Source organism: Rana temporaria, chromosome 1 (assembly GCF_905171775.1).
Source record: "Rana temporaria chromosome 1, aRanTem1.1, whole genome shotgun sequence".
NCBI lineage: Eukaryota > Metazoa > Chordata > Amphibia > Anura > Ranidae > Rana > Rana temporaria.
Genome location: NC_053489.1, coordinates 278,538,595 through 278,566,083, shown reverse-complemented (window position 1 = coordinate 278,566,083; position 27,489 = coordinate 278,538,595). Strand labels below are relative to the sequence as shown.

General features: G+C 51.0%; 1 protein-coding gene across 3 annotated transcripts in view; it reads left to right on the top strand.

The window, feature by feature from the left end:
* The window catches only part of VPS13A (vacuolar protein sorting 13 homolog A), a 466,977-nt gene that overhangs the window by 261,692 nt on the left and 177,796 nt on the right, over window positions 1-27,489 (top strand). For all 3 annotated transcript variants that reach the window (XM_040355879.1, XM_040355888.1, XM_040355872.1), the window contains exon 43: window positions 8,379-8,537. In XM_040355879.1, the coding sequence (XP_040211813.1) occupies window positions 8,379-8,537 (159 nt within the window). The remainder of the gene's footprint in view (window positions 1-8,378; window positions 8,538-27,489) is intronic.

Below are 27,489 nucleotides of genomic sequence, written 5' to 3'. Positions count from 1 at the left end.
CTGATCATGTTATCTGTTATCTTAACAGATAGGGCTCCCTATGTGAGTTTTGGACAATTTTGTCCACACCAAAATGGTTCTTGGTGTGCGACACCCTGCCTCCCTACGTTATATAAAATGTTTTTACAAGTTATCTTATATAAGAAGGTCAACCATAGTGAACCTACAGTTAATGTTGATATATTTAATAATATATACACAAGTGACAATTTACACCATCATAGAGAATAATAGTTTGATTTTAAAGGTCCTATAAAAATCTGAATGTTGACATTGATGATGACAGTAGTAATTCTGTATCGTTTTGCATGTGCCCTGGGCCTTGTGAGCTTTTTCTATCACCAATAACTACTACAGTTATCCATCACCTATTCAATGGGGCTTAGGGTGGTATCTCACAATGCCCAGGGCATTAACTCCTCAAAAGAGGAAAAAAGCCTTCCGTCACTACAAGAGATTGGGGGCTGACATTGTTCTGTTGCAGGAAACTCATTTTGCAACCGATAAACATCCCAAATTTTTGGACAAATGTTACAGCCAATTCTATTGCACAACATATAACACTAAATCCAGGGCTCAGCAATCTTTGTAAGGAACTCAGTGGTATTTGAAACCCAAAGTGTTTTTAAAGACTCAGACAGTCAATATTTGATCTTAACCGGTTGCCGACCGCCGCACGACTATGTACATCCACAGAATGGCACGTACAGGCATATGGACGTACAGGTACATCCATGCCTTCTAGCGGGTCGGGGGTCCGATCGGGACCCCCCCCCCCGCGCTACGTGCGGCGGTCGGTAGCGATCCAGGATGAGGGGGCGGCTGTTCGTTTTTGTCCGCCCCCTCGCGATCGCTCCCAGCCAATCCGCTTTCTCCTCTGCCTGAACTGTAAACACAGGCAGAGGAGGGAGGAAGTGATGTCACCGCTCCTCCCGCCGGTATTTTCATCAGGCGGAGGAGAGGAGACATCACAACAGTGAGTACACAAGCACTACACTGACACCTGTACACATAGGCACACAAATCCCCCCCCCGATCACCCCCCATCCCCCCTGTCACAGTGTCACTAAATAGCAGTGATCCTTTATTTACTGATCACTGCATTTAGTGTCAGTGTGACAGGCAGTTAGTGTCAGGCAGTTAGTGTTAGGTCCAGGGTAGCCCCCTACCCCCCCCAATAAAGGTTTTAACCCCTTGATCACCCCCTAGTTAACCCTTTCACCCCCCTTTTGCCAGCGTCACTAAGCAATCGTTTTTCTGATCGCTGTATTAGTGTCGCTGGTGCCGCTAGGTGAAAGGGTTAACTCTAGGGGCAATCAGGGGTTAAAACCTTTATTCGGTACCCCCATACATTTTCTAATAAAGGTTTTAACCCTGGATTGTCCCTAGAGTTAACCCTTTCACCCCCTATTGCCAGCGTCACTAAGCGATCGTTTTTCTGATCGCTGTATTAGTGTCGCTGGTGCCGCTAGGTAACTAGTTATTTTTTGAGGTTCGCCCGCCAGGTTTTTATAGCGTTGGGTACCCCCATACATTTTCTAATAAAGGTTTTAACCCCTGATTGCCCCTAGAGTTAACCCTTTCACCCCCTATTGCCAGCGTCACTAAACGATTGTTTTTCTCTTTCGTTCATAGACGGACACAGCCTTCATTGACCTTAGGGTTATGCTTCTTCCTACCAGGAGATTTAGGCAGAATTATACAGCACTTAAGGTGTTAAAACCTTTCCTTCATGCCGCTCCTTCCAGGGGGCGTGGCTCCCCCAGGCATAACCCACACCCTGCTCTAGCAGCCTCAGTTTGTTTTCTGCCTAACGACAGGAGGTCAGGCTCTCTCTGGAGTTCCTGGACTCTGGAGTTTTTTCTTGCGATTTTTCTCGCTTTTTATTATTTTGTTCCTGCATCAACAGCCGACTGGGTGACAGGCTGGGTCCTCGACCCTTGTAGTCCCCCCATGTTCGGCCTTCGAGCGTGTGCCGGCCCTCAGCTCAGCTTTGGGACGTCCACGACAGGCCCCATTGCTCCATGGGCGGCCGGGGAACTTCGGTTCTAGGGCACACATATGACCGGTCTTTTATGGCCTTGTCACAGTGTGTCTGGCCGACAGCCATGCCGTTCGCGGACGTTGGTTCTGTCTGGGATACCTCCAGCCAGGTAGTCGCAGGACAGGTAAGTAGTGGCCCCTTACTCAGGTAAGTGGTCTGGCTGGAATGTTTCCCTTGGGAGGTCGACTGAGGGTTTTCCCTGCTTTCCTCTCTCCCTTATTCCTCTCCCTCCTTCCCTTTTTGGGTGATGACTGTGAGGGTTTTTTTTTTTCTGGGGCTCATGTTCACTGGACCCGGGTGTAGCAGGGGCTGTGTGTGTGTCACTGCAGGGGTCTGTGGTGTTCACTTCTGGGCCATTGCAGTGTGCTGTGAGGTGTTTCTGTGTGACAGTTGCTAAAAAAAAAAGTCACTGTCTTTTTAAATCTGCGTCATTTGGCGGCCATTTTGCCGGAGCCGGCGGCCATTTTCTTGTAGTCCTATGCTGTTTTTTCAGCATTCGGCGGCCATTTTCCATGTTTTCGTCTGCCTCGTGTGGCGGCTGTTGGCGCTGCAATCACTTCGGCTGTGTCTCAGGGAAAAGCAGACACAGCGCTGCACAGCTCTCAGCACACCCTGTCCTTCTCGGACCGCGCTGCACCGGGTGGAGTGGTGAGTACCAGAGGCTCCCCATGCTCTCCTTTAGCTGCAGGGAGGTGACCAGTGGGGATTTTTTTGTCCTGCCTTGCAGGGGGGTGTCTCGGCGCTGGCACTGTGGAACCTGAGCCAGGTCTCCCTCTCCACTAGGCCTGAGTTAACCCTTGGCGTCCCTTCCCCTGCCACATCTGTTTATGTGGCTATCCTGGGTTTTCTTGCCAGGTTTTCAGCAGCTAGTGCCCGGATGGGGGGTAATAAAGCGCCCCTCCTGGAGCCTGCTTCTGGGGATGTCTCTGACATGGAATCTGGTTCTGGTTTGTCAGAGGCTGCGGACTTGACCCACATGGATAGTGAGGATGTCTGCTGCAGTGTCAGCAAGAATTGTTGGAGCTCTTGTTTTTTTCTGTGATGCGTGAGACTCTAAAAATTGAGTTTGTGGTGGAGACACCACCGTGTCAGTACCTTTTGGATCCGCAGACCGCCACGCACTGCTGAAGGGTTACTTGTGTTCCTTATTTGGACAATATGTTATACAAGGTATGGGATGCACCACAAAAAGTTTGTCAACAAACGTTGCAACCTGTTACCCCCTTGAGGGGGATTTAAAATATAGGTCTCTCCTCCGCCAGTGGACCCCCTATGTCCAGACTGCGCAAGGCCGCCACATTGCCTGTGGAAGGGGCTCCTGCATTTCAGGATCCCACTGATAGGTGAGTGGAGGCCGTGGCCCGCTCCCTATTCACCGTGGTGGTTTGGGCAGTGAGGCCGGCTCTGGCCGGGGCCCTGGTCAGGCCCCGACTGAAAGGGCGAAGCTCCTGCTGCAGGAGCTGGAAGAAGGGGCTTCCGAGTCCTCTTGGGACCTGGCTGAACGATAGTTCAGGGTCAGAATTTTCTCTGCGAGGCGGCCATGGATACGTTCCGGGGCTTACGTCTATGCAGGGTTCTGCGCTGCCTTGTGTGGCTGAGGAGCTGGTCTGCGGACTAGTCCTCTAGGGAGGCCTTGGTGATGGCCTTTAAGGGTGAACGGTCCTTTTGGGACTTCCCTGGATGGCATCATTGAGGATGCCACGGGTGGTAAGCGCATGCTGTTCCCACAGTCTGGGAAGGGCTAGGGACCTCGCCCTGTGCAAGGACCCTCCTTGCCTACCTCCGAGTGTTTTTTCGCCCGCCCTGTGCGGTGGGGGTAGGTCTACATGGTGCTTGAATCCCTGCTACGGGGTAGCAGCGCACCTGATACCGCATGCCTAACAAGTCTGCGGACATACCTGCTTCCGCCTGACAGTCTGCTCCCGCCCGTGTCTCGGGTGGGAGACTGGCTTCGCATTGCGAAGTGTTTTCCTTGGGGTACAAGATTGAGTTTCTCTCTTGTCTGCCAAACAGGTTTTTTCCCTCCGGCCTCTGGCCTCCTCCGGTTCGCCGGTTGGCTCTGTCAGGGGCTGTCCAGGATCTTCTGGTCAGGGGAGCGATTGTGCCTGTTCCCTCGTTGGAACGGTCTCAGGGTTTTTACTCCATTCTGTTTGTGTCCCCACGGAGGATGGGGCCCGGTCAATCCTGGGCCTCAAGTCCCTCGTTTGTTTTGTCACAAACTTTTAGGTGGTGTCGATTCGCTTGGTAATAGCGGCACTCCATCAGGGGGATTTTCTGGCATCCTTGGATGTCATGACCGTGTACCTGCATGTTTGCATATCCTCAAAGCACCAGAGATTCTGTGCTTTGCGGTCGGGGGGGACCATTTTCAATTGGTGTCCTTCCCATTTGGCGGGTTTTCGCCAAGGTGCTCGTCCCGATACTGGCCCGGCTGTGACAGCGGGGGTTTGTTATCATGGGATGTCTGGACTACATTCTCCTACGAGCGTCTTCGAGCTCTGCATTGGTGGAGCCGTGTCTATCACGTGTCAGGCTCTCCGAGTGTTCGGCTGGTTTCTGGATTGTCCTGAAATCAGGGTTGATTCCGTCTCGGGGACTGGAATACCTGGGACTAGTCCTGGATTCCCCCGGGGCGGCAGTGTTTTTCTCTTAACGGAAAAACTTCAGACTCTGCTATCTGCTGTGCAGCAGTTGCCGACCCAGAAACGGTCATCTCTGCGATTCTGCAGGAAGGTTCTGGGTCAGTTGGTAGCCTCTTTCGAGGCGGTTCCGTATGCCCAATTCCACGCCAGGGTACTACGGAGGGAATTGCTGTCACGTTGGGACTAGCTTCCGTCTTCTCTGGATTACCAGATTCAATTGAGTCATCTGATCATGTCTCCCCTGGTGTGGTGGCTGCCGTTTCCGGTGCTTCGAGCCAGAAAGTCATTTTTCTGCTGGCCACTGGACAGTGGTCACGACGGATGCCAGCCTCTCCGGTTGGGGAGGGGAGCTTGGGGCACCCAGTCAGCCCAGGGGCACTGGACTCAGGTGGAGTCCTGCCTACTGATCAACGTTCTGGAGCTCCGAGCAATCAAGCTTTGCCTTGCCAGGTGGTCCCTGGATCTACAGGGCCAACAGGTCACCTGTCCGATGACGCCACGGCCTTGGCGTAGGTTGATCATCAGGGAGGCACACGGAGTTCTGTTGCAGCGACGGGGGTCGCGCACATCCTTCGGTGGGCCGAAGGGTCCGTTCCGGCTCTATCGGCCGGGTACATTCCGGGAATACGGAATTGGCTAGCCGACTACCTAAGTCGCACTGCACGGGGCCGAGGAGAGTGGTCTCTCCACCCGCAGGTGTTTCGGGGTTCTGTGCCGAAAGTGGGGCACTCCGGGCGTGGACCTTCTAGCGTACCGTCTCTATCGGTAGGTGCCACGGTTCGTGGCCAGGTTTAAGGACCCGTGGGCGGACGCATCAGGCGCGTTGGTGGCTCCTTGGGGTCACTATCGCCTACTTTACGCCTTCCCTCCTCGGAAGCTTCTTCCTCGCCTGCTGCGCTGAGTGGAAGCTGTGGGGATTCTATCAGTTCTGATTGCTCCGGTTTGGCCGCGTCGCTTCTGGTACACGGACCTAATGCGTCTGGTGGCAGATGCCCCCTAGCCTCTTCCCCTGGAAAATGATCTTCTGATACAGGGTCCGATCTTCCACCCTGTTTCACAGCCACCGGCCTTAGCGGCGCGGCTGTTGAGAGCCAGGGGCTTAAGGACCGAGGCCTATTGGGCTCGGTGGTCTATACCGTGCTACGTGCACGGAGGTCTACCTCACGTAGGTTTTTTTTCCTCATACATGGAAGGCCTACATCTCTGTGTGTGGGGAGATGAACTGGCACCCCCGTACTTACGTGGTGTCCCGGATCCTGCTGTTCCTGCAGCGGGGAGTGGACCAGACTCTTGCCTTGAGCACGATCAAGAGTCAGATTTCTGCTCTGGCTGTTTACTTTCAGCGTCCCTTGGCGGCGCACTCCTTGATTCGCACGTTTGTGCAGGGGGTCCGCCATGTGGCCCCTCCGGTGCGCCCTCCACTGCCATTATGGGACTTGAATTTGGTCCTCTCTGCGCTTCAGCATTCTCCCTTTGAGAACATTCGGGAGATCCCTTTGCTGACTCTGTCACATAAGGTGGTCTTTCTGGTAACTATTACGTCTATCAGACGAGTGTCTGAACTGGCGGCCTTGTCCTGCAAGGCCCCCTACTTGGTTATCCATCAGGTCGTTTCGGCTTTTCACATTAACGAGGACATTGTTCTTCCATCCTTATGTCCTCAGCCGAAGAACCCGAAGGAGGCCATTTTACATTCTCTGGATGTGGTTCGGGCCCTTCGAGTTTACTTGTCGGCGACAGCTCCGTTCCGGAAGTCGGACTCGCTGTTCGTGTCGGTGTCCGGTCCCAGTAAAGGCCTGGCAGTCTCGTCGGCCACCATTTCCAGGTGGGTCCGACAGGTTGTGCTTCAGGCCTATGCCCTGAAGGGGCGTGCGCCCCCCTTTCGGGTCACGGCGCATTCAACCAGGGCGATCGGGGCCTCTTGGGCTTTCCGACACCAAGCCTCTGTGTTACAGGTGTGTAAGGCTGCGACCTGGTCGTCGGTCCACACTTTTTCAAAGTTTTATAGGGTGAAGGTGAGTTCATCTTCTGATGCCTCCTTCGGCCGCAGGTGTTACAGGCGGCAGTTTAAGGTTGGAGTTCCTCCGTTGAGTAACTCCGGTTTTTGTTTGGGGTGTAATTTGTTTTTGCTGTGTTATTTTTCCCACCCCTCGAATTTTTTGACACTGCTTGGGGATGTCCCTAAGGTCAATGAAGGCTGTGTCCGTCTATGAATGAAAGAGAAAAAAGGATTTTTGTACTCACCGTAAAATCCATTTCTCTGAGTTCATAGACGGACACAGCACCCACCCCTCCTTTGTTTGTACTGCTTGTTACGAACTGAGGCTGCTAGAGCAGGGTGTGGGTTATGCCTGGGGGAGCCACGCCCCCTGGAAGGAGCGGCATGAAGGAAAGGTTTTAACACCTTAAGTGCTGTAGAATTCTGCCTAAATCTCCTGGTAGGAAGAAGCATAACTATAAGGTCAATGAAGGCTGTGTCCATCTATGAACTCGGAGAAATGGATTTTACGGTGAGTACAAAAATCCTTTTTTCTGATCGCTGTATTGTGTCGCTGGTGCCGCTAGGTAACTAGTTATTTTTTGAGGTTCGCCGCCATGTTTTTATAGCGTTAGAAAATTTATGGGGGTACCTAACGCTATAAAAAGATGACAGCGAACCTCAAAAAATAACTAGCTACCTAGCGGCACCAGCGACACTAATACAGCGATCAGAAAAACGATTGCTTAGTGACGCTGGCAATAGGGGGTGAAAGGGTTAACTCTAGGGGCAATCAGGGGTTAAAACCTTTATTAGGTACCCCCATACATTTTCTAATAAAGGTTTTAACCCCTGATTGCCCCTAGAGTTAACCCTTTCACCCCCTATTGCCAGCGTCACTAAGCGATCGTTTTTCTGATCGCTGTATTAGTGTCGCTGGTGCCGCTAGGTAGCCTGTTAGTGCCAGTAACGCTTACACCCACGTGCAAAGCATACACCACCCATATGTGGAATTACACCCCAAAATACATTCTGCTGCTTCTCTTGAGTAAGGGGATACCACATGTGTGAGACTTTTTGCAAACCTAGCCGCGTACAGGACCCCAAAAACCAATCACCGCCTTCAGGCTTTCTAGGGGGGGGGGGGGGATTTTCGATTTCACTCATCACATGACTGCAGAACAGTAATAATTAACTGGTAGCTAGCTGTCAATTCTCCCCAGAACATGCCTTGTGTGGGCACCATGGGCCACCCTGTGGCATGCTCTGTCACCTGTTTCCAATGGATACAGCCAATGACAGATCGCTGTGACAAATCCAAGTCACAGCAGATCACATGACATTTGTACTCAATAGATGGCTTCCGTTCATGCCATTTATTGTGTACTATTGTGTTGGTCACAATGATCACATGGTACAGACAGAGCAAATCACAGCCCATTTGTACTATGGGATTAACTGTGGCCAATCACAGCTAATCACAATAATACACACTGAATAAATCGATTTAATTCAGAAAAAATGGTTGCTTATAACAGTGAATATCACTGTTATGACTGTATTCTGTTTTTTGTAGTCTGTCTTTTATTGTGCCATGAATGCCTGTACAGTGTATGATTGAATAATGTAGTGGATAGTAAAAGATCATAAGTTGTGGATTACTGTGAAAATATGTCTTTAGGAAAATACAGTAAACAGATGTCTTACATTCTAGATGAAAAAGAAGTTAAGGAAACAGCTTTGTGAAACAGATGGGGAAGAAGAACATTACAAGATACCAGAATATGTTACAGCAATCAACATATTTTCCAAAGACCAGCTAAATATCACACTCTCTAAATGTGGTATAGTAATGCTTGGCAACCTGGGACAGGTAAGATTTAAGTACATTTTAGCATGTAGGAAAAGTATTTTTTGTCACTTCCCACCAATGAAGAAGAACAAGCTATACCTGAGGTGAACATTTTCGGTGTTGTGTATCACAGGTACAGTGGGATTATGATCTGTATAAAAAAATGATATACACCTCTCCCCGCTTATCCACTTTGATTACTCCATTTATGTTTAAATTCGTTTTATACATTTTTAGCAAAGGACAGACATATTACATAATAGTCTAAAATCTTCACATACAAAAATGCAAAACATTCACAAATCACCATAAAAATGGTACATGTCATTCCTAAGATGTATAAATCGTACAATATTGCATCTCCTATAAATGAACATACAAGGACATACAATTCTAAGGTTCCTCATTCCATATACTAAACTTTTGAGAGGGGATGAGAGAAGGTAAGGAGGAAAAAAAAAAAACACACACTTTCCACCTGCCATACCCCATTCCTTTTACCCCTGTGAACCTAAAAGGGTAGTAATTAAATTGAATTATGGGGTGGTCTAGGATGGGTTGGACAAAGGCCTCCACCCTAGTTGATCCTGTGCATCCTCTCCCACCCTCTCTCCTTTCCCTCTTCTTAAACTTTACGCCCCCAGTGCAGTGAAACAAAAAAAAAAACCCATCCCACTTATCCCAATCCTTTTAACCAAGTGATCCTGAAGTGTTATTGACAATTTAATTAAATTAGATTAGGGGGTGGGTTTTTAAGATGGTCGCACAAAAGGCCCCCTCTCTAGTTCCACCCTGATTCCGTGCACCTCCCCCCCCTTCCTTCCTCAATTCTATTTATACCCCCCTTTAAACTCCACTCCCCTAGTGCAGTAGGAAAAGAAAAACCAAACCCCCCCCCAGAAACCCTCTCCTCTGCCAATACTTCAATCCCTCATATAGCTTGGGTAATTCCCAGATTGTTTAAACTCAAGCCAACCTCTCTAAGTTCCATAGAATCGCTGTCTGGAGTCATTTTGCAAAGATATTAGTTCTTCCATCAATCTAGTTTTCTCTTATCGTCCATGGACGGACACAGCTCCTTAAATCTTGACAAGTGGGTTATGTTCCCTGTTTACAGGAGAGGACTAGGCAGAAACATGTTAAATAGTTAAATACATGTTACATTAACAGAGTTGAACAGCCCCGCCCAGGGGGCGGTCCCTCCAGACATAACCCTCCTCACTGCAGCTTGCAGCCTCAGTTTCGTTCTGCCTAGCAAAGGAGAAGGACGTATGGCTCCCTTTGGGCCCAGCGCCCTGAGGAGAAATTTTATTTTATTTTACTTTACTTTTTCTTGAAGAATCTTCTTTCAACTGTTGGCTGAGAGACAGGCTGGATAATATAGATCCTTGTAGTCTACTCAGTCCGACCAGCAAGCGTGGGCACACCTTTGCAAAGAGGCTTGGTCTGCCACGCCATACCTCATGACTCCTGAGGTGGCCGGTGAGCTTTGCTCCGAGGTCCACATATGACTGGGCTGTGGTGTTGTCTCACTCACAGTGGACCGGGCCGACAGCTACCTCCATTTCGGTTGTAGTTCTGTCAGGAATGCGTCAGCGAGTCCTCGCTTGGACTGGTAAGTACAGTCCCTCCTGCTTCGGTGGGTTGGTACGGCTGGGCATTCCTGGGGTTCGGGGGTCCCTTCCCCTTACTTCCCTGCTCCTTTCCCTTGCTGCATTGCTAACATTGCCGCTGTCAGGGGGGAGGGGGCCTTCCTGAGGGGACTGTGTTATCTGGCCTGTGTTTTTTCTTTTTTGTATTGGGCTTTCCTGTGAGGTAAAAAGCCCTGTGATGAGCACAGATGTTTATGATTATACTTCAGCAGACGCTGACTGGTGACACCTGTAACGGTTTTGCTTTTTATGCTGTATCTGTGTCTTATCCTTAAGCCCTGGTTCACACTGGGTACGATTTGGAACGATTTGAGATGCGATTTGACATGTCAAATCGCATCTCAAATCGGCGGCAATGGCACTGTCCTAATCAGTGCGACGCCGCATCTGCGATTTCAAAAAGTAGTTCCTGTACTACTTTTTGCGATTTCGGGCCGCGATTTACATTAAATTGCGGCCGAAATCGCGGTAAAATCGCGCATTTTACCGCGATTTTGAATTTGCAGCAGTGTGAACCTAGGCTAAATAAAACAGCCCTAGGAGGCTTTTCCTGTTTAAACACAGGTCCCTGCAAAAGTTACCTCACGGTTCTTTTCCTCACAGGCAGCGCTGGGCAGTCTCCTCCTGAGGGAGTCCCCTAGTTACCCCTGGTCAGCGCAGCAAGTGGGTGAGAGGCCCTGAATAGGGCTCTAGGAGCTTTTGTCTATTTGTATGGACAGGTGTGCATATTATTATACACCCTATATGTAAATATTGGAGTCAGTATCTGGATCCTTCCCCACATGCTGGTGGTGGCAGCAGGTGTTAGCACCTGGGATTCCCACAGAGTTTTTATTGTTAGTCCTGGACACAGTTTGTGCCAGGGTGGGGGTAGACTGCGGGCGGGCGGTAAAAGAGTGCCCCCTTCCCCCGTTATCCCCTGGGGAATGCTCTGTTATGGAGCCATGGACTAGGTACCTAGTTAAAAAAAAAAAAAAAAAAGGCAGAATAAGGCATTTATGGGTGCGCTTTTTACTGCTGCAAGGGACTCTCCTAAGCTGCATAGTGCAGCTGGGTTTCCGCCGAGGGCTCTGTCTTTTTTGGATCACACAAATCAGACCGCTGTGTAGTTTTTTCCTTCTGTGCCCTTCTTTGATAATTTCTGAGATGCGGAATGAGAAAAGCCGCTGAGGGCTTTTGTAGTCCCTCACCGCCGGGCGGGAACCCCCGCTTGTATGGATCTGACTGATAGAAGATCCGAAGTACTGACCCGTTCCATGTTTACCATGCTGGGGTCTGGCTTGCGGGCCTATTGTGGCTACTACACTGGGGTCTCAGTCGACGCTGGCGCCATTTTTTGGGAGGTTTTTCAATTACATTGAAAACTCCCATTGGCGCCCATTTTGTCGTAGCCGCGCTATGGCGCAGCTTACATTGTGCCGGCCATTTTCCTGTGGCCGCGTTCTGAACGCTCGGCGGCCATCCTGGAGTAGTCCTGACCCCTAGTGCTGTATACAACTCACAGAGTGAGCATTTTGCACCAGACAGTGGAGGAGCACCGACTCTCTCCTGAGGTTATTAGCCTAGCGGACCAGCTGGTCCAGGGCCTCATATAGGTATGTGATGCTTCATTGAATGCTGCGCCCTTGTTATCCAGGGCGTCTGTTTCAGAATGGTTTTATGCACACGGTGGTGTAGTGCTTAACTCCATTACTTGGCAGCAAAAGAGTCATTGGTTCGAATCCGCACACTGACGCCAATCTGCCTGGAGCTTGCATTGTCGCTCCCTGTGTCTGCGTGGGTTTCCTCCGGGTACTCCGGTTTCCTCCAAAGACATGTGTGCATACACCTACATAATATACATACACACTATGTGTGTGTATTATTTAGGGGCAACCCTCCCAGGCCGTCAAAGGCCCAGCTGGGGGACTAATCTGTCCCTGGGTGCATAAGCCGATCACGCCGGCACCCAAATCCTGCCAATGTATATAGCCTTCCCTCCCTGTCTCTAGGTGGGAGGGGCGTCTTGCAGGTTCACAATTCAGTGAAACCTCCCTGCTCTCCGACTAGTGGGTCTGCGAGGTGGTCTCTTCGGAGTACTAGATAGGGTTTCCTCCTATCCACAGAACAAAGTTCTGTCCTTGTGTCTTCCCATCCCGGCCCGTCGGTCTGCCTTGGGCAGTGTGGGATTTGCTAAGCTGCAAGGTAATTTTACCTTTCCTGCAGGACGAGAGTTTTGGGGTTTTCTATGGGCCTCAGGCCCTAAATACCTTTGTGAACGTCGGGTAGTTCCGCATGAAATCCATTTGTTCGGTGGTAGCTGCGCTTCATCCGGGGGATGTCCTGACGTCCTCGGACATCAGGGACGCATACATGCATGTCCCGTTTTGCACATGTCAGTGTTTTTTTCTGTGCTTCGTGATGAGAGAAGGGTCTCTGTCAGCCTGTGGCCCTCCCTTTTGATCTGGCGTCAGCACCATGGGTTTTCAGCTAGGAGCTCGCACTTATTTGAATTTTGTTGGGACAGCGAGGCTTTGCCTCATTGGCTACTTTGACGACTTTCTTCTGAGAGCAGCCTCTGTCTCCGACCTAGTGGATGGGTTATTCCCATTCAGACCCTCCGAAGATTCGGGTGGATGTTAAACGTTTAGGCCAGAAAGTGTAGCTCAGTGGCAGCAAGCCTGCCCTCCATGTGTGCGACCCAGGGTTCAAATTATGGGCATGCTAGGTTCCGACTCAGCGTTGGAGTATCTAGTGTTGATCCAGACTCCTCAGTGGCAAAGGTCCTTCTTCCCCTGGAGAAATTGCAGACTCTTCAGTCTGCGGAGAAGGTATTGGCATCACGCAATCGGTCTTCTCTCTGGGCGCCTGCTGGTTCGGGGTCTGTGGGTAGCCTCCTTCAAGGTGGTACTGTATGCCCAGTTCCACACCCTGGTTTTCCAGTGGAACTACTGTCCAGGTGGTAAAAATCTCTTGTCTCTGAAATCATTAGATTCCTGTGCGCCACCTAGTCAGAGTCTCTCTGAGTTGGTGACAGAGATTCCCGACTCTTCGGTCCGGGAAGTTGTTCCTTCCTTCCAGTGGTCGGTGTTTACGACGGATGCCAGCTCACGGGTTGTGAACCTGGAGGTTCACAAAACTGGGGGGTCCAGTCGGCCCTGAGTCGCTGGACTTGCGTGGACCTATGACCACACCTCCTTGAATGTGTCTGGTCTCGGTAGCTACCCAGGGTCGGGCCTGGCTAGTGCCTGGTGGGAGACCGCCTGGGAATACCAGGTGCTGTCTACTGTTCATTGTCCTACTATTTTAGGCGATCAGGCTATGCTTCTCCTTGTGGTCGACCGATCTGGTTTCAGCCGGACAACGCCACGGCCGTGGCTTCAGTCTACCATCAGGTATGCCGGCAGGCGGACTACTGGAGTCGCCAGATGCTGGACCAGGGCGACTGGTCTTTGTGCTTGGGGTGTTTCGGCTCCCTTGCAGGAGGTGAGCCTCACATGGCATGGATCTCCTGGCAGCTTGTCTCCGCCGCAAGGGTGTCAGTTAGTGGCCAGGTCTAGTGATCTTGTACAGACGCGTCAGTCGCGCTGGTGGCCCTGTGTTGTCTGTATCGGTGATTTTTTGCCATTCCTCCATGGTAGTTGCTTCCTCGGCCGCTCCACAGAGTGTATGCTGAGGTGATCCCGATGATTCTAATCGCTCCAGATTAATCTCGGCATCCTTGGTACGCTGATATCGGGCGCCTGGTAGTGGAGGCACCCTAGCGATTGCCAGGGCAGGAGGTTCCTGTCTCAAGGTCCCATACTTCCCTCTGTTGTACAGTCACTGACTTGCTTAACATGGTTATTGGAAGCCAGACTTTAGGTGACCAGGGTCTGTCTGACTCGGTCATCTCAACAGGGCACCGTAGTCTTCTTCCGGAGGATCTACCGTCGCACCTCTCTTGGTGCGAAGGGATGGAGTGACGTCCACGGGCGTACTCTCGGTGTCCAGGGTTTTGCTGTTTTTAAAGCTTGGATTGGATCTAAAAATTGCTTAAAGCACCGTTTGGGGGCAGATTTCAGCCTTGGCTGTGTTCTTTTAGTGGCCTTTTTGCGGCCCGTTCCCTGGTGGGTCCCCTTTTTTTGTGTGCAAGGGGTTTGTCATATACTTTCCCCTCTTGGCCCATCTCTTCCCCCATGAGTTTTGACTCTGGTGCTCTCGGTTCTTCAGGAACCTTCCTTTTGGAAACATCAGAGAGATTTTCTCTTGACACTATCTCAGAAGGTGGCCCCTTTAGTGGCCTTTACCTCTGTTAGAGGCGTTTCTGAGTTGGCGGTCTTGTCTTGCAAGCCGCCATGCTTGATCCCCCATAAGGATTAGGTGATGGTGCGCCCGCGACCTTCCCTTCTTCCGAAGGAGGTTTCGGCCTTTCATACTTTAGGCGTGGTACGCGCTTTGCGGGTATACCAGCCTACTACGGCTCCATTTCGAAGCTTCTGACTCTCTTTTGTGTCGGTGTCTGGTCCACAAAAGGGCCTGGCGGTCTCGTCGACCACCATTTCTCGGTGGATCGGGCAGGCCGTCATACAGGCCTATGCTCCTAAGGGCGGGCCCCCCTTTCCGGTCACGGCACTTTCGACCAGGGCAATTGGTGCTTCCTGGGTTTTTTTTTTTTTTTTTTTTCGACATCATGCGTCGGTCTCACAGGTGTGCGAGGCGGCGATTTGCTCGTCCGTTCACGCTTTTTCCAGAATTTACATGGTTGCTGTGAGTGCATCTTATGATGTTTTTTTCAGCCGCTAGTTTTTGCCGGCGGCTATTTAAAGTTGCACCTTCTCCGTTGAGGAGCTCTGCTTGTTTTGGGGTGAAGTTAAAATTGTTTTTACTGATATATTTCCCACCCCTCGTTTTTTGACACTGCTTGGGGACGTCCCACTTGTCAAGATTTAAGGAGCTGTGTCCGTCCATGGACGATAAGAGAAAATAGGATTTTTTGTACTCACCGTAAAATCCTTTTCTCTGAAGTCCATGGACGGACACAGCTCCCACCCCTCCTTTTTAGGTTTGTACTGCTTGTTACGAACTGAGGCTGCAAGCTGCAGTGAGGAGGGTTATGTCTGGAGGGACCACCCCCTGGGCGGGGCTGTTCAACTCTGTTAATGTAACATGTATTTAACTATTTAACATGTTTCTGCCTAGTCCTCTCCTGTAAACAGGGAACATAACCCACTTGTCAAGATTTAAGGAGCTGTGTCCGTCCATGGACTTCAGAGAAAAGGATTTTACGGTGAGTACAAAAAATCCTATTTTCTCTTATCGTCCATGGGCGGACACAGCTCCTTAAGTCTTGACAAGTGGGTTATGTTCCCTGTTTACAGGAGAGGACTAGGCAGAAACATGTTAGATCATTAAATACATGTTACAGGGGGCGGTCCCTCCAGACATAACCCTCCTCACTGCAGTTGCAGCCTCAGTTTCGTTCTGCCTAGCAAAGGAGAAGGACATATGGCTCCCTTTGGGCCCAGCGCCTTGAGGAGAAATTTTATTTTATTTTCTTTTACTTAAATTATTTCTTAAAGATTTTTTTTTCAACTGTCGGCTGAGAGACAGGCTGGATATTATAGATCCTTGTAGTCTTCTCAGTCCGACCAGCAAGCGTGGCCACACCTTTGCAAAGAGGCTTGGTCTGCCACGCCATACCCCATGACTCCTGGGGTGGCCGGTGAGCTTTGCTCTGAGGTCCACATATGACTGGGCTGTAGTGTTGTCTCACTCACAGTGGACCTGGCCGAAAGCTACCTCCATTGCGGTTGTAGGTCTGTCAGGAATGCGTCAGCGAGTCCTCGCTCGGAGGTAAGTACAGTCCCTCCCGCTTAGGTGGCTTGGCACGGCTGGGCATTCCTGGGGTTTGGGGGTCCTCTTCTCCTCCCTTCCCTGCTCCTTTCCCTCTGCTGCATTGCAAACATTTGCCGCTTTCGGGGGGGGGCCTCCCTGAGGGGACTGTGTCTGGCCTGAGTTTTTTTGTGAGGTTTCTGTGTTTTTTTTTTTTTTTTTACACTTTTAAAAGCCTTAGAGGCTTTTGCTGTTTAAATGCGGCGTTTTGCCGCCATTCGGCCGGCTCTGGCGCCATTTTTGGGGTGGTTTTCAATTGCATTGAAAACTCCCATTGGCGGCCATTTTGCCGTAGCCGCGCTCCGTGGACGTTCAGCGGCCATCTTGGCTGACCCCTAGTGCTGAATCCTACGGTGCACACAGGTCCCTCGGATGCCGCATGTCTCCTCACAGTGTGTTTTCCTACCCACACGCCGTGTGCTGTGGGCGGATGGCACGCTGGGCAGTCTCCTCCTTGGTGAGTCCCCTGGGATACCCCCGACCAGCACAGCGAAGGGTGAGTTGCCCTGAATAGGGCATTGAAACTTCTGTTTTGTGGTAAAACACAATTGCATTTTATACATACACACTATGTGTTGCTCTATTTGGGGTCAGTATCTGGTCCTTCCCCCCTATATGTCAAAGGAGTGCCCCCCCCTTATCCCCTGGGGAATGCTCTGTCACTATGGAGCCGTGGATCAGATACCTGGGGGTGCAGGATAAGGCGCTTAAGAGGTGCACTTCTCACTGCTGTACGGGACTCCCTGTAGCTGGATAGTGCAGCTGGGTTTCCGCTGAGGGCTCTGTCTTTTTTGGGATCGCACAAATCAGACCGCTCTGTGTAGGTTTTCCTTCTGTGCCCTTCCTTGCTAATTTTTAAGATGCGGAATGAGAAAAGCCACTGAGGGCTTTTGTAGTCCCTCACCGCCTGGCAGCTCAGTGCCCCTTGAGGGGAGCCTTTTTAAGAGAGTGGGCTTCTCCTCCAGTGGTGGACCCTCCGGGGGTCATGCATAGGTGACCACCCTCCCTATTGCGGGTCACCCCCGCTTGTATGCATTTGACTGAGAAGATCCGAAGTTCTGACCCGTTCCATGTCTATCATGCTGGGGTCTGTTTTGCGGCCTATTGTGGCCACTAATCCCAGTCGCTCACAGAGTGAGCATGTTGCACATACAGTGGAGGAGCGCGACTCTCTCCCAAAGTTATTAGGCTAACGGACCTGCGGGTCCAGGGCATTGTATATGTCTGTGATGTTTCACTGGATGCCGCGCCCTTGATATCCAGGGCTTTGGTTTCAGAGATGGCGCCTTCTCTGGTTGGAATGCTGGTCTGCTGGCCAGGCCTCTAACATACGCCCTGACAGATTTACCCTTTTTTGGGTGGGAGACCTTTGGGTCCTCGCTGGACGACATTATCAAGGATGTCACTGGAGGGAAGAGCGCTCTCCTCCCTCAGGCCTCCAGGGGGAAGGGGCCCCCGCCGTGGGCCAGGTCCTTCCTTTTCCACACCAAAGCGGTCTTTTTTCATCATTCGGGGTCCGCGGGCGAACCTCCCGGGCCAACAAGGGCTCAGCTAAGGGGGCTGATCCGTCCCTGGGTGCGTAAGCCAATCGCGCCGGCACCCGAACCCGCCAATGTATGTAGCTTCCCCTGCCCGTCTCTGAGGTGGGGGGTCACCTTTGCTGTTAACAGCTCGGTGAACCTCCCTGCTCTCCGACAGTGGTCTGCGAGGTGGTATCTTCGGAGTACTAGATAGGGTCCCTTCCGATCCACCGAACATTGTCTGCGTTTGGGCAGTGTGGGACTTGCTAAGCTGCTGTGTGATTTTATCTTTTCCGCAGGACTAGTGGTTTGAGGGATTCTATCTAAATCTGCTCTCGGTCCCAAGGATGGGCATGGTCTATCCAATTTTGGGCTTCAAATGCCTAAAAGGCCTTTGTGAATGATGGGTAGGTCCGCTCGTAATCCATTTCTTCGGTAGGGTATCCACTGGCACTTCGGTGCAGAAGGTCATAGGTACGACCCACCATGGGGCTGCTACCTGTATAGCTTTTAGCTGCGCTCCATCCGGGGGACTTTCTGGCGTCCTTGGACATTAAAGGATCACTATAGGAAAAAACATTTTTTTGCTGAAATTACTGTTTACAGGGTATAGAGACATAATAGTTAACTGATTCCTTTTAAAAATGATTAAAAATAGATAAAAATCAATCATATAATGTGCCTCCTAGATGCAAAAACGAAAGTGAAACTAGTTTAGTCTTTGCATGTTATTTCAAGCCTCTGTGCTGGACAGTGCCATAGAGAGTCATGGCTAGGAAAACGAAGGGGAAATAGACCGCCGCTCCAGATGAGTGCACCTCGGTGGTAAGTATGGACACATCCGGTGGGTGCAGGCAATGCACGAAGCATAAATAGAAGCAAAAAGGTATGGACAGCTGCACTCCGATAAATGTAAAAAACAATAAAAGCCTTTAATCCAGTAAAAAAACACTGCACAAACAGAGAAACAGCAAACGGTGGGATGATATAGCTGACGCGTTTCACATTGTTATACAATGCTTAGTCATAGTCAATGAATATGCTTAGTCAATGACTAAGCATTGTATAACAATGTGAAACGCGTCAACTGTATCATCCCACCGTTTCCTGTTTCTCTGTTTGTGCAGTGTTTTTTTACTGGATTAAAGGCTTTTATTGTTTTTTACATTTATCGGAGTGCGGCTGTCCATACCTTTTTGCTTCTATTTATGCTAGGAAAACGAAACTAAAGTCTTCCATGACTTTTTTCATAAGGAGCCAGACAACCAGGAAGTGTCCACAACAGAGCAGAATTACAGCAACATCAGAGCAAAAACGAGCAATGAGGACATGAAACCAGGACTGCAGTAAGGTAAAGGAAGCTATTTAGCTAAAAAAAATGTTTCCTTTAGTGACCCTTTCAGGACGCATACATGCATGTCTCACTTTGTGCAAGTCACAGAGGTTTTCTGTACCTTGCGATGGGGACGCCCACGGTCAGTTGTGGTCCTTCCTTTTGAACTGGCGCCCGCACCAATGGTTTTCACCAAGGAGTTTTGCACTTATCCTAACCTTGTTGGGACAGCGAGGCTTTGCCATTGTGTCTACTTAGACGACTTCCTGACTCAGAGGTTGTGTCTGTGGCTTTTCGAACCCTCCGTGAATTCGGGTGGGTGTTAAACATTTGTAGTCGGTCCTGGTTCCGACTCAGTTTGGAGTGCCTACGACTTCCGGACTCCTCGGTGGCGAAGGTCTTTTTTTTTCCTGGAGGACTTGCAGACTCTTCAGTCGGCGGTGATTATTGACATCACGCAATCTGTCTCTCCGTATGCCCCGTTCCACACTCGTATTTTTTTCCAGAGGGAAATGCTGTCCGAGTGGTACGAATCTCTGGTCTCTGAATCATCAGATTCAGGTGCGCCACCTTGTCAGTGTCTCTCTGAATTGGTGGCTGAGATCCCTGACTTTTCGGTCCGGGAGGTGGTTTCTTCCTTTCTGTGGAGATTACAACGGACGCCAACCTCTAGGTTGCCAGGGCACGAGGTCCTTCTGTCTCGAGGTCTTATACTTCCTCCAGTTGTACAGTCACTGACTTGCTCAACAGAGCTATTGGAAGCCAGACTTTAAGGGACCGGGGTCTGTCTGACTTGGTCACCTCAACAATGCTAAGGGCACGGTAGTCTTTTCCGGTGGACCTACCGTTGCGTCTGGCGGACCTACATCTCTTGGTGCGAAGAGATGGAGTGACGTCCACGGACGTACTCGGTGTCCATCGGCCTGCTGTTTTTACAGCTTGGTGGATCAAAAATTAGCTTAGAGCACCGTTTGGGGGCAGATTTCAGTTTTCTTTCAGTGGCCTTTTTGCCGCCGTTCCCTGGTGGGTACCTTTTTTGTGGAGGGGGCTTGTCCTATACCTTCCCCCCTTGGCCCATCTCTTCCCCCAAGAGTTTTGACTCTGGGGTTCTCGGTTCTTCAGGAATCTTCCTTTTAGAAACAGCAGAGAGATTTTCTCTTGATCCTTCATAGCCTTAGGTGGTAGTGCGTCCGCGACCTTCCCTTCTTCCGAAGGTGGTTTCGGCTTTTTCGCCGGAATAAGGACATTGTTTCTCACATCCTTCTGTCCTCGGCTGCCGCATCCTACGGAGGTTGTCTTTCATACTTTAGGCATGGTACGCGCTTTGCGTGTGTACCAGCCTGCTACGGCTCCGTTTCGGAAGATCTGACTCTTTTGTGTCGGTGTCTGGTCCACAAAAGGGACTGGCGATCTCATTGCCCACCATTTCTCGGTGGATCAGGTAGGCTGTCATACAGGCCTATGTTCTTAAGGGGCGGGTCCCCCATTTCTGGTCCGACAGCACGCGTCGGTCTCAGGTGTGCGAGGCGGTGACTTCACATTCTTTCCAGAATTTACATGGTTGCTGTGAGTGCATCTTCTGATGCTTCTTTCGGCCGCTAGGTTTTTGCAGGCGGCTGTTTAAAGTTGCACCTCCTCTTTTGAGGAGCTCTGCTTGTTTTGGGGTGAAGTTAAGATTGGTTTTACTGATATATTTCCCACACCTCGTTTTGACACTGCTTGGGGATGTCCCACTTGTCAAGACTTAAAGGGTCACTAAAGGAAATGTTTTTTTTTTTACAGGGTATAGAGACATAAGTTAACTGATTCCTTTTAAAAATGATTACAAATAGATAAAAAATAAAAAATCAATCATATAATGTGCCTGTAGGTTAGTTTCACTTTTAAACTGTTTTCATGTTCCTGTGAACTAGAGAGACGCACAGAACAAAAACAAACAAATCCAGGGCAGTGTTTTGTTTTTAAAATGAATATGATTGATTCTGAGGAGTTTTAGACACACAGTAATGACAGCTTAGACCTACAGTGAAAAGCTCCCAGTACGATGGTTATAAAAAAAGACAACCAGGAAGTGTGGAGATCAGAGCAGAATTACAGCCACCTCAAAGCAAAAACGAACAATAAGGACATGAAACCAGTACTGCAGTAAGGTAAAGGAAGCTATTTAGCTAAAAAAAAAATTCCTTTAGTGATCCTTTAAGGAGCTGTGTCAGTCCATGGGCGATAAGAGAAAATAGGATTTTTTGTACTCACCGTAAAATCCTTTTCTCTGACGTCCATGGACGGACACAGCTCCCACCCCTCTTCCCACCCCTCGTTTTGACACTGCTTGGGGACGTCCCACTTGTCAAGACTTATGGAGCTGTGTCCGTCCATGGACGATAAGAAAAAATAGGATTTTTTGTACTCACCGTAAAATCCTTTTCTCTGACATCCATGGACGGACACAACTCCCACCCCTCCTTTTTAGGTTTGTACTGCTTGTTATGAACTGAGGCTGCAGCTGCAGTGAGGAGGGTTATGTCTGGAGGGACCGCCCCCTGGGCGGGGCTGTTCAACTTTGTTAATGTAACATGTATTTAATGATCTAACATGTTTCTGCCTAGTCCTCTCATGTAAACAGGGAACATAACCCACTTGTCAAGACTTAAGGAGCTGTGTCCGTCCATGGACGTCAGAAAGGGATTTTACGGTGAGTACAAAAAATCATTTTATCCACTTCCCTGAACCAATGCTTTATTGATGGGATTTTCTTTAGTTTCCATTGTCTCAGAATAAGGGCTTTCTGTGCATGAAACAAAAACTGAACCACTGTTGCTCTATTTTCTCTTCCGTTCATAGACGGACACAGCCTTCTTTGACATTAGGGGTTATGCTCCTTCCTACCAGGAGAGTTTAGGCAGAATTCAACAGCACTTGAAGTGTTAAAACCTTTCCTTCGTGCCGCTCCTCCCAGGGAGCGTGGCTCCCCCAGGCATAACCCACACCCTGCTCTAGGAGCCTCAGTCTTTTTCTGCCTAACGACAGGAGAGTCAGGCCCTCTCTGGAGTTCCTGTACTCTGGAGTTTTTTTCTGGCGATTTTTCTCGCTTTTATTTTTTTGTTCCTGCATTTTTGAATCCTGCGATTCTTCTATCAACAGCCGACTGGGTGACAGGCTGGGTCCTCGACTCTTGTAGTCCCCCCATGTTCGGCCATCGAGCATGTGCCGGCCCTTATCTCAGCTTTGGGACGTCAACGACAGGCCCCGTTGCTCCAGGGGCGGCCGGGGAACTTCTGTTCTAGGGCTCACATATGACCGGTCTCTATGGCTGTGTCACAGTGTGTCTGGCCGACAGCCATGCTGTTTACGGACGTTGGTTCTGTCTGGGATACCTCCAGCCGGGTAGTCGCAGGACGGGTAAGTAGTGGCCCCTTACTCAGGTAAGTGGTCTGGCTGGAATGTTTCCCTGGGGAGGTCAACTGAGGGTCCGCCCTGCTTTCCTCTCTCCCCTTCCTCTCCCTCCTTCCCCTGACTGGGTGGTGGCTGTGAAGGGGGGCCTCCTGGGTTTTCTTTATTACCACCGGGGCCCGTGTGTTGTTGGGGGACTGTGTTGTTACTCTGGGGGGTGCTGCTGTGTGCTGCTGTGTTGTATGAGGTGATTTTTACCTCATACAACGACGGCCATCTTGGAAATCTCTTGGTCTCTTGTGACAGTTTTTAGTGCTGTGAAACGCTGTGATTCTTCCCTAAGGTGACAGACACAGCACAGCCTCTGGTCTGTGGGACAGTTTTAGTGCTGTGAAGCGCTGCGTTACTTCCCTGAGGTGACAGACACAGCACAGCCTCTGGTCTCTTGTGATGATTCTTCCCTGAGGTGACAGACACATCACAGCCAGCACATCAGAGCACACCTCAGGTTTTCAGCTCTCTCTGCAGCTGGGTGGGGTGGTGAGTACCAGGGGCCCCCATGCTCTGCATTAGCTGCAAGGAGGTGACCAGTGGGGATTTTTTGTCCTGCCTTGCATGGTGGGTGACTCAGCTCTGGCGCTATGGAACCTGAGCCAGGTCTCCCTCTCCACTAGGCCTGAGTTAACCCTTAGCGCCCCTTCCCCTGCCACATCTGTTATGTTGGCTGTCCTGGGTTTCTTTCCAGGTTTGAAGCAACTAGTGCCCAGATGGGGGGTTAAAAAACGCCCCCTCCCTGAGCCTGCTTCTGGGGATGTCTCTGACATGGAATCTGGTTCTGGTATGTCAGAGGCTGCGGGCTCGACCCACATGGATAGTGAGGATGTCTATGCTGCAGTGTCAGTTGCTGGCAAGATTTCGTTGGAGCTCTTGTTTCTGCGGTGCGTGGGACTCTAAAAATTGAGGTTGTGGCGGAGACACCACCGTGTCAGTACCTTTGGGATTCCGCAGACCGCCACGCACCGCTGAAGTGTTTCCTTGTGTTCCTTATTTGGACAATATGTTATGCAAGGAATGGGATGCACCGCAAAAAGTTTGTCAAAAAACTTTGCAACCCGTTACCCCCTTGAGGGGGACTTTAAAAAAAAAAAAAAAAAAAAAAGTGTGTCTCTCCTCCGCCAGTGGACCCCCTATGTCCAGACTGAGCAGGGCCGCCACATTGCTTGTGGAAGGGGCTCCTGCGTTTCAGGATCCCGTTGATAGGAGAGTGGAGGCCGTGGCCTGCTCCCTATTCACGGTGGTGGGTTCGGCGGTGAGGCCGGCTCTGGTCGGGCCCTGGTCAGGCCCCGACTGACAGGGCGAAGCTCCTGCTGCAGGAGCTGGAAGAAGGGGACGCTTCCGAGTCCTCTAGGGACCTGGCTGAACGATTAGTTCAGGGTCAGAAGTTTCTCTGCGAGGCGGCCATGGATACGTTCCGGGGCTTCCGTCTATGCAGGGTTCTGCTCCGCCTTGTTTGGCTGAAGAGCTGGGGCTGGTCTAAGGAGGCCTTGGTGATGGCCTTTAAGGGTAATTTGGTCCTTTTGGGACTTCCCTGGATGGCATCATTGTGGATGCCACGGGTGGTAAGCGCATGCTGTTCCCACAGTCTGGGAAGGGCTAGGGACCTCGCCCTGTGCAAGGACCCTCCTTGACTACCTCCGAGCGTTTTTTCGTCCGCCCTTTGCGGTGTGGGGGTAGGTCTACATGGTGCCTAAATCCCCGCCGCGGGGTGGCAGCACACCTGATACCGCATGCCTAACAAGTCTGCGGCCGTACCTGCTTCCGCCTGTAGGTCTGCTCCTGCCCGTCTCTCGGGTGGGAGACTGGCTTCGCACGTTCATGGCTCGGTGGAGGTCTCTCCTCTCCGACCGTTGGGGTTGCAAAGTGGTTTCCTTGGGGTACAAGATTGAGTTTCTCTCTTGTCTGCCAAACAGGTTTTTTCCCTCCGGCCTCTGGCCTCCTCCGGTTCGCCGGTTGGCTCTGTCAGGGGCTGTCCAGGATCTTCTGGTCAGGGGAGTGATTATGCCAGTTCCCTCGTTGGAACGGTCTCAGGGGTTTTACTCCATTCTATTTGTGTCCCCACGGAGGATGGGGCCCGGTCAATCCTGGGCCTTAAGTCCCTCGTTTGTTTTGTCAAGGTGCAAACTTTCAGGTGGTGTCGATTCGCTTGGTAATAACGGCACTCCATCAGGGGGATTTTTTTCTGGCATCCTTGGATGTCATGAACGTGTACCTACATGTTCGTGTATCCTCAAAGCACCAGAGTTTCTGTGCTTTGCGGTTGGGGGGGACCATTTTTAATTGGTGTCCTTCCCATTCGGCGGGTTTTCGCCAAGGTGCTCGTCCCGATACTGGCCCGGCTGTGTCAGCGGGGGTTTGTTATGGGATGTCTGGACGACATTCTCCTTCGAGCTTCTTCGAGCTCTGCATTGGTGGAGCCGTGTCTACCACGTGTTACCTGGGCTAGTCCTGGATTCCGCCGGGGCGGGAGTGTTTTTCTCCTAACGGAAAAACTTCAGACTCTGCTATCTGCTATGCAGCAGTTGCCGACCCAGAAGCGGTCATCTCTGCATTTCTGCAGGAAGGTTCTGGGTCCGTTGGTGGCCTTGTTCGAGGCGGTTCCGTATGTCCAATTCCACGCCAGGGTACTAAGGAGGGAATTGCTGTCACAATGGGACTAGCTTCCGTCATCTCTGGATTGCCAGATTCAATTGAGTGCTCTGATCATGTCTCCCCTGGTGTGGTGGCTGGCGTTTCCATTGCTTCGGGCCGGAAAGTCGTTTTTTTCTGCAGGCCACTGGACAGTGGTCATGACGGATGCCAGCCTCTCCCGTTGGGGAGTGGCGCTTGGGGCACCCAGTTAGCCCAGGGGCACTGGACTCCTGGAGTCCTGCCTACTGATCAACGTTCTGGAGCTCCGAGCAATCAAGCTTTGCCTTGCCTGGTGGTCCCCTGATCCACAGGGCCGACAGGTCAGGATCCTGTCCGATGCCGCCACGGCCGTGGCATAGGATTAATCATCAGGGAGGCACACGGAGTTCTGCTGCAGCGACGGGGGTCGCGCACATCCTTTCGGTGGGCCGAAGGGTCAGTTCCGGCTCTATCGGCCGGTTACATTCCGGGAATACGGAATTGGCTAGCCGACTACCTAAGTCGCACTGCACTGGGCCAAGGAGAGTGGTCTCTCCACCCGCAGGTGTTTCGGGGTCTGTGCCGAAAGTGGGGCACTCCGGACGTGGACCTTCTAGCGTCCCGTCTCTATCGGTAGGTGCCACGGTCCGTGGCCAGGTTTAAGGACCCGTGGGCGGACACGTCAGGCGTGTTGGTGGCTCCTTGGGGTCACTGTCGCCTACTTTACACCTTCCCTCCTCGGAAGCTTCTTCCTCGCCTGCTGCGCAGAGTGGAAGCTGTAGGGATTCTATTAGTCCTGATTGCCCCAGATTGGCCGCGTCGCTTCTGGTACGCGGACCTGATGCGTCTGGTGGCAGACGCCCCCTAGCGTCTTCCCCTCGGAATTGATCTTCTGTTACAGGGTCTGATCTTCCACCCTGTTTCACAGCCACCGGCCTTAGCGGCGTGGCTGTTGAGAGCCAGGGGCTTAGGGACCGAGGCCTATTGGGCTCGGTGGTCTCTGCCGTGCTGCGTGCACGGAAGTCTACCTCACGTAGGTTTTTTCCTCATACGTGGAAGGCCTACGTCTCTGTGTGTGGGGAGATGAACTGGCACTCTCGTACATGCGTTGTGTACAGGGTTCTGCTGTCTTTGCAGCAGGGTGTGGTTCAGGCTCTCGCCTTACGTACGGTTAGGAGCCAGATTTCTGCTCTGGCTGTTTTTACTTGCAGCGACCCTTGGCGTTGCACTCCTGGGTGCGTACGTTGGGTCAGGGGGTCTGGCAGGTGGCCCCTCCGCTGCGCCCTCCATTACCCCCATGGGACTTGATTTTAGTCCTTTCAGTGCTTCGGGATGCTCCCTTTGAGGACATTCGGGAGGTTTTTTTGTTTATTGTCACAAAAGGTGATTTTATTTCTGGTAGCAATTACCTCGATCAGACGTGTGTCTGTCTGATCTGGCGGCCTTGTCTTGCAAGGCTCCCTGCTTGGTCATCCGTAAGGATGAGGTGGTGCTGCGGCCGCAGCCGTTTTTTCTCCCTAAGGTCGTTTCGGCTTTTCACTTTGATGTGGACATTGTTCTTCCATCCTTATGTCCTCGGCCGAAATGCCAAGAGGAGGCCACTTTGCATCCTCTGGATGTGGTTCGGGCCCTATGAGTGTACTTATTATATGTTACGGTTCTGTTACGGAAGTCGGGCTCACTGTTCGTGTCGGTGGCTGGCCCTACAAGAGGGCCTGACAGTCTCGTCGGCCACCGTTCCTAGGTGGTTCCGACGGATTGTGCTTCAGGCCTATGCCCTGAAGGGGCGTGCGCCCCCCTTTCGGGTTGTGATTCGACCAGGGCGATCGGGGCCTCTTGGGCTTCCGGCATCATGCCTCTGTGTTACAGCGGTGTTAGGATGCATCCTGGTCGTCAATCCACGCTGTTTCAAAGTTTTACGAGGTGGATGTGTGTGCATCTTTTGATGCCTTCTACAGCCGCAGGTGTTACGGGCGGCGGTTTATGTTTGGAGTTTCTCCGTTGAGCAACTCCGGTTTTTGTTTGGGGTGTATCCTGGTTTGCTGTGTTACTTTCCCACCCCTCGAGATTTTTGACACTGCTTGGGGACGTCCCTAATGTCAAAGAAGGCTGTGTCCGTCTATGAACGGAAGAGAAAATAGGATTTTTGTACTCACCATAGACGGACACAGGACCCACCCCTCTTTGGTTTGTACTGCTTGTTACGGACTGAGGCTCCTAGAGCAGGGTGTGGGTTATGCCTGGGGGAGCCACGCCCCCTGGGAGGAGCGGCACGAAGGAAAGGTTTTAACAATTTAAGTGCTGTTGAATTCTGCCTAAACTCTCCTGGTAGGAAGAAGCATAACCCCTATGTCAAAGAAGGCTGTGTCCGTCTATGAACTCAGAGAAATGGATTTTACGGTGAGTACAAAAATCCTATTTTTTCCTTGTCTCTCCCGTGGCGTAAAACAAACACTGCCAGGGATCCTGCCTGATAGCAACACCACTAATCTTCTTAATAATTTTCAATATTTCTCTCCGAAATGGTTGAATCGGGGACAATGCCACCATATATGTGT